The sequence below is a fragment of the Sorghum bicolor genome, chromosome 5 (genome assembly GCF_000003195.3).
Source record: "Sorghum bicolor cultivar BTx623 chromosome 5, Sorghum_bicolor_NCBIv3, whole genome shotgun sequence".
Classification (NCBI taxonomy): Eukaryota; Viridiplantae; Streptophyta; class Magnoliopsida; order Poales; family Poaceae; genus Sorghum; species Sorghum bicolor.
In genome coordinates, this window is record NC_012874.2 from 70,151,432 (window position 1) to 70,158,499 (window position 7,068).

Here is a 7,068-nt window from a genome sequence, read left to right on the forward strand (position 1 = left end):
TTACATCCTCAAATATTATGGACCTCTAACCAGAAACATAGCCAGGTAGCAAATCGTCGTCGTCGGACTCACAAGCCTCCACCACCACTCCTTTTGCCTTTTCCGCCTTTTGCCTATAGTAAGCAGCCTCAATTTCATCCACGGCTTGTGTTAACCATTCATCGTCCTCCTCCTGCTCTACCACCAAATTCTTTTGGCTATAGTAAGCAGCCTCCGCCTCATCCACGGCTTGTGTATACCATTCCTCCTCCTCATCTTCCTCCACCTGCAACACAAAGTCCGTAGCGCGGCTGGTTTCGCCTGCATTGTGCACATGTACATTATGCTCTTGTTGAAACATCTTAGAAGCATCATGCTCAAGCACAAGTTCGGCGAGAGCGTCCAATCTTGAGTTGTCCTCCTCATCCATGTTGTCGTCCGCCTCTTTGACTTCATCCTCCTTCATCTTGTCCATAGCTATCTTCTCCAAATAACTTGAACGAGCCACATCAGCGGCCCAATCTCCGGTGCATCCAATCTCTTAAACAATGAAGTAGCAATTGTTAGAAAAACAAAAGACATGAAACATACATTAAAATTATTATTACTTACTAGCACACAATCTTTTCTCTAAACCCTTCATTTCATCATACTCTTGAAGTACAGCTCTCCAAGAGTTCTCCTCTTCTTTTTGCTTGATACCTTCAAGCCTCCATTTCTCCCACATTACTTTTGCGGGGCTGTTGTGACGGCCCTCTCTTGCTTCACGACGTGTGTCTTCTTTGTAGTACTTCACATAGTTGTCCAACAGTTGGTTCCCGCATCGAAGCTTAATGCCTAGTGCTTTCTTTTGCTCGCAGGTTTGGTAGAAGTCTCTTTTCCCATGCCAATACTCCCAGCCACATTTCCTAGTGCTCTAATGTTGAATAAGAGATGATAATTAGTAAGAACACATATTGTTGTTCTAGCACTATCGAAAAAAAGGAGCTCACCACATCGTAGTCTACCATATGACCACAAAAATATCCGACTCCTAGTTCGGAAGGAAGTAAGCCGTAGCTAGCCTCAACACCACACTTGCATTTAACCGGAGGCGCTGCGGTAATAATCCTGTCATTCTTTTTCTTCTTTTCCTCCGGCCAATGAGACTTCGGACCATATAGCCACTCTCTAAAACGACACTTTTCCATAGAATAATCCTGCCACAATTGAAAATCAATGGACTTCGAGCAAACTATATAAATTACTTGTAAGAAACCAAAAGTGGTATACTAGGAAAAGTGACTTACTGGATGCTTGTTGGGACACACAAACTCAAGACCTCGCGTCTGCTCTACCATAGCTTTGTCACCACAAAAGCACTTAGGAGGGTCATCAAGGCGTCTTGCCGTAGCTACTTCCTTCTCCTCAGAAGTCATTGGTGGGGGGTTTGGTGGTGGCGGCACCCAACGTTTGAAGCGATCACGTGGAAACTTCCCGTGGCAAATACCCGCAAAAAGCAAGAACCGTGGGTCAAACTTGTCGGGGCCGTCGATCCACTGGAAGAAGAAGCACTTCTCATGGTCCTAGAAAACCAACCAAATAAATCATGCAAAGCGTTGGTGCAACCATAACCTACATTTTGAAAATTCAAATACAAATTCATAAACTTACATTGAATTGGCCACATGTGTAGAAACACCGTGCAGCGGTGTCAGGATGCCTAGATTGCATCACTTCTGCCGGCTTTTGACAATCACAATTTGGAACCGGGAGGTCCGGAGGTACCGGGGCATCCACACAAGAGGCGTCCGCATATAGCTCCCTCGGTCGACCGCGTTTTTTCCAATACTCTACTCGATACAGGTTCATCATCTACATAAACAAGTGTTACTATAACTAATGCCACATCTAATAGCACTAAGACATACAACACTAAGAGAGGACATGAACCGTACTTACTAAAAAGTTAACAAAGTGGCCCAATGCACTAAAGAGTAGCAAAACCCTAAAGAGTAGCAAACCCTAAACCATAATCCACAACATACAACACTAAATGAGGACATGAATCGTACATACTATACCATAGTAAACACGCATTTGAGTCAAATACTCATTGGATAAAAGACATTTCACAAATGACATGAACCAAACCATTAATGACATATTCCATAAAAAACCACCACTAAAAACAAGATCCCAATGGATAAAATGGAAGAGGGGAAGGAGTAGTACCTTAGGAAACCGTTATAAGCCTCGATCCAACACCTCTATGCTTGGTTTTAGGATTTAGGGTTCGTGGGAAGAGAGAGGAAGAGAAAAAAGGGGATGGGCACAAAGGCAGAATGAAGAAAGGAAGAAGAAGGGGCCTTAGCTCGGGCTGGTTAGCCAGAGCTCGGCGTCGAGTCGTGTGACGCCGAGCTATGAGGCTAGGCGATAAAGTGCAAAACGCCGAGGTATGTGGGCCGCCGTGCGAATTGGGCCTCTCTGTGTCCAACCGCTGACCTCGGCGCTAGGTCATTTAACGCCGAGGTATGAGGCTCGGCGCTACGTCACTTCACGCCGCGCTCCGGCCACGTGTTTTCGACGACCATGGTCGTCGATGACGTGGCACCACCTCGGCGTTGCGTCATACGACGCCGAGCCACATACCACGGCGTACTGTATGAGAACGCCGAAAAACGGTCTATTTTTAGAAATTGTTTCACGAGGGGTCTAATTGTAAAAATTGTTTTGAAAAAGGGCCAAATTGCAAAAAAACTACGTTATATCCTTTTAGACTCACATATATATATGCTGGGCTTAAAAACATGAGAGTATATGTTAATATTGAAATATGATCAGTTTAGCTATACACAAACAGAGGTAACCAAGATATTGTCATGACTTGACACGATAACTGTGCTTTGAGCATAGAATGCATCATGCATGGCTCTTTATTCCAGAAACAGTACTAATACACTGACGACGTACAAGATCAAGCACCGATCGAGCAGAGCAGCGACATTTATTTTATTTCTTACATTAATTTATTTCATTTCTTTCTCACACGAAGCTCGAAAGAAGCTAGCAAACTCGGTCGACTTGTCGCATGCATGCATTCAATCAGAAGCCTCCACCGAGGAATCCCGCTTCCGGCACCGGCGCCGGCGCCGGCGTGCAGCGCTGCTCGCAGAAGTTAGTGAGGATGTCATCGCAGCGGTAGGTGACGACGGGGCCGTGGCCGCCGCCGGGACGAATTCCGGCACCGACCTTGACGCAGTTCTTGCACTCCGGGTGGCATCCGTCCACCGAGACGTCATTGCACTGGCAGTCCGGCGGCAGCTTCCTGTTGCAAAAACCGCAGTTGTCGCAGCACGGCCACGACGAGCCTGGTTTGCATGCGCCCGGTACGGTGTGGCCGTACATGTTTAGTAAAAAAAGTCTATGTGCATATGCATACATCCTTTAATAAGTGATAAGTGATATATATATATATATATATATATATATATATATATATATATATATATATATCCTAGTGAAAATTAAAAACGAAGAATTTAGGATTGTGGCTACCACTAGTAGAAAAGGGTACAACACCGACGTCCTCTTTTTATACCACAGGCGGTTATAGTTATCACGCGCCTGTGTTATAAAAAGGAGGCGGTTTTCGTAACTGATGGAAATGAAACTAAACGGTGCATGAAAGGATTCTGGCTACCTTTGCCGAGCGGCAGAGCTGCGAGGACGCCGAGAAGAGCCAGAGTGACGACGAGTATCAGCTGAGGCCTCATCTTTAATTTGTTTCTCCTCGCAAGAACAGGCCTGAATTAATCAATGCCAAGTTTGTTGCTTGGATTTCTTTGCTACGTGTACGTGCGTATATACGGCTATATATGTGCATGTATGGTGGAGGCTGGACTGGAACTGGAGGTCTTCTTATAGCAGTGGCGGAGGGCGGCTTCCAGCGTAGAAGCCCGGCCATGCGATGCGATGCGACACGGTCTCAAGCGCGCGCACGTTCCATGAAACAACTCTGCATGCATGCATGTCGTATTTTCCTCATTCCATCATGCGTTGCATGGAAAAAAAAAACAACGTGATGCACGCGTGCGCATCCCTACTAGATATGATATGATGATGGACGCCACATGCATGCATGGATCTGGGCGGTCGTGGGATATATAAGCAAGTCGCCGGTACGGGCGACGGTGACATATATGATGGGAGGAGGATTGCGATGGGAACGATCGAGTGGCCCCGGGTCAAGATGGATAAGCGTCTAGTGGTGCTATACAGAAACGTGCACGTTATTGTCTGCATGCTCTTCTACCTTCTGCTTGTAGCGTGAGCCTTGTTTAGTTCCCAAAATATTTTACAAAATTTTTCACATTTTCCGTCACATCGAATCTTACGGCACATACATGAAGCACTCAGTGGCGGATCCAGGATGGAGACAAAAGAAGGGGTTAAATAGTGAACATATAAGGTTAAAATTAGATATTAATAAGAATTTAAGGGTAATTAACACTAATTTAATGGACAAATCAGACTCGTAGGATCCGCCCCTGGAAGCACTAAATATAGATACAAGAAATAACTAATTACATAATTTACCTGTAATTTGCGAGACGAATCTTTTGAGCCTAGTTAGTCTATAATTGGACAATATTTATCAAATAAAAATAAAAGTGCTACTATTCCTATTTTACAAAAAAATTTGGAAGTAAACAAGGCCTTAGTTTAGTTCAAAAGTTTGTAAAATTTTTCAGATTTCCTGTCACATCGAATCTTGCGTAACATGCATAGAGCATTAAATATAGATAAGTAATTTAGGTTATCCATGATTGGACAACGTTTATAAAATACAAACGAAAATACTATTATGTCCATTTTGTAAAAAAAAAATGGAACCAAACAAGGCCGATGTTGGTTGACCGAGTACAGGGTGCATCACTGCACATGTGTTTGGGGATCCTTACCGGGCCTATTTGATAAATATTATTTAATTATAGACTAATTATGTTCAAAAAATTTATTTTGTAAATTACAGGTAAATTTTATTTCTTTTATCTATATTTAATACCCATGTGATACAAGATTTGATGTGATGAAAAATCTAAAAAAAATTATAAAATATTTTGGGAACTAAACAAGGCCTTGATGTCTTTCTCTATTTGCCTAGCCATTTCAGGTGGGAACGAAAGCCCAGCACGGTCAGCATGCATGTGCTCAGTCAGGCCTCGCCCTGCCACGATTCTCAAAAAAAAAAAAAAACCCTAGAACGAAGGCGACATTCTGTCCTGTTTTAGAGCTGATTGTTGACCGTGGAGCCATGGAGCTGCCGTCTCAACAGTACTATACGAGTTAGCAGCTATTTTATATATAACCATGTTATTGTCACTTCATTATCTCACATGTAAATGATTTTTTATTCTATATTTTTTCTTCTTCTTCTTCTCTTATTCTTTATGTGCAGGCCACAAACTATCTTGTTTTTTCTGAACGAGATAAGCGTAGAGATAAGAGATAGTCTCTTCTCTTTTCCATTTTCTCTCTTTTTGACATCACAAAAGTGCTCACATGAATTCTTATGAGCTAATTAAGGTGGCACTGTTATTGGTACACCCGGAGTAGCACGAGTGGAGAGGGCAGCAAAGTGTAGCCTTTAGCTCACATAGAAGAGCAGACCTGGTTGGGCGATCCGATTGGATTGGATCCCTCTCTACGTGTTCTATAGGTTTAGGAACTCTTCCCAAAAGGCCGAGTTTCTGTCCGAATCGAAATTCGTGCACATTTTCTTTCTTCTTTTCTTTTCCCTAACCGATCTACACAACTAGATGTAAGCAACCTAGCTTTGATACTATTGTTAGAACTTAGAATAGTCTAGAGTGTAGATCTAGCAGGTACTTTACTTCTATTCGGGATAAACAATTTGGAATTTCATAGATCCGAGGAGGAAGAGAGGATGGGGCTGATGGCACTGTAGCAGTGAACCTAGTGTCTTGTGCCCTAGCCCCATCCTCTCTTTTATACACTGCGCGACGGGGCCCACCAGCCAGTAGAAGGCTGAACGTCTCCGGTCAGGACAGGTCAAGGGTCCGGTCCAGTATTTGGACTTGAGCCAGTGGAGATCGATCTAACATGACAGTGTTCGGCAAACTAGATGTAATGCATGCATCACATTTAGAGCAAAAGCGGGCGATGGATTAGACATCATTGGTATCATCGTTATGTCTTTTTGAACTCACATATGCTTCGCTTAAAAACATAAGAGCATATGTTAATAACGAAATATGATCGGTTTACCTAAACGCAAACAGATGTAACAAAGATATTGTCATGACTCGACACCATAACACAGTGCTTTGAGCATAGCGTGCATCATGCATGGCTCTTTATTCCAGAAACAGTACTAATACACTGACGACAACGTACAAGAGCATAAGCAAGCATCGAGTAGAGCAGCGATATTTATTTTATTTCTTACATTAATTTATTTTATTTCTTCTTCTCTCAGACGAAGCTCGAGAGAAGCAAAACTCGACTTGTCGCATGCATGCATGCAATCAGAAGCCCCTACCCAGGAATGCCGCCTCTGGCGCTGGCGCCGGCGCCGGCGTGCAGCGCTGCTCGCAGAAGTTTGTGAGAACATCATCGCAGCGGTAGGTGACGACGGGGCCAGAGCCGACCATGACGCAGTTCTTGCACTCCGGGTGGCACCCGTCCACCGAGACGTCATCGCACTGGCAGTCCGGCGGCAGCTGCCTGTCACAAAAACCGCAGTTGTCGCAGCACGGCCACGACGAGCCTGGTTTCCACCCGGTGTGGCCGTACATGTTTAGTAAAAAATGTCAAGTGTGCATGCATACATCCTTTAACAAGTGATATATATATATAAAAGAAACTAAACGGTGCATGAAAGGATTCTGGGTACCTTTGCCGAGCGGCAGAGCAGCGAGGACGCCGAGAAGAGCCAGAGTGACGACGAGTATCAGCTGAGGCCTCATCTTTGTTACTGTGTCCCGGCAAGAACAGGCCTGAATTTATGCCAAGTTTTTTGCTTGGATTTCTTTGCTACGTGTATGTATATTCTCGCGGCTATATGATGTGTATGGTCGAGGCTGG

General features: G+C 44.0%; 2 protein-coding genes across 2 annotated transcripts; both read right to left on the reverse strand.

Moving 5' to 3' along the window:
* LOC8070229 (Bowman-Birk type trypsin inhibitor) lies at positions 2,823-3,858 on the reverse strand. The gene is made up of 2 exons (XM_002451221.2): positions 3,662-3,858; positions 2,823-3,329 (listed from the first exon to the last, which is right to left on the reverse strand). Exons 1-2 carry the CDS (start codon positions 3,732-3,734, stop codon positions 3,064-3,066), a joined length of 339 nt encoding a protein of 112 aa, XP_002451266.1. The 5' UTR covers positions 3,735-3,858; the 3' UTR covers positions 2,823-3,063.
* On the reverse strand, positions 6,297-7,068 carry LOC8085979 (Bowman-Birk type trypsin inhibitor). The gene is made up of 2 exons (XM_002451222.2): positions 6,878-7,068; positions 6,297-6,751 (listed from the first exon to the last, which is right to left on the reverse strand). Exons 1-2 carry the CDS (start codon positions 6,948-6,950, stop codon positions 6,510-6,512), a joined length of 315 nt encoding a protein of 104 aa, XP_002451267.2. The 5' UTR covers positions 6,951-7,068; the 3' UTR covers positions 6,297-6,509.

Bases quoted from the DNA above. Each gene is read 5' to 3' on its own strand.
- LOC8085979 (XM_002451222.2), bottom strand. From the start codon at position 6,950: ATGAGGCCTCAGCTGATACTCGTCGTCACTCTGGCTCTTCTCGGCGTC. The intron at 6,752-6,877 runs GTACCCAGAATC...GGTGGAAACCAG, and splicing joins TGCTCTGCCGCTCGGCAAAG to GCTCGTCGTGGCCGTGCTGC.
- LOC8070229 (XM_002451221.2), bottom strand. From the start codon at position 3,734: ATGAGGCCTCAGCTGATACTCGTCGTCACTCTGGCTCTTCTCGGCGTC. The intron at 3,330-3,661 runs GTAGCCAGAATC...CATGCAAACCAG, and splicing joins AGCTCTGCCGCTCGGCAAAG to GCTCGTCGTGGCCGTGCTGC.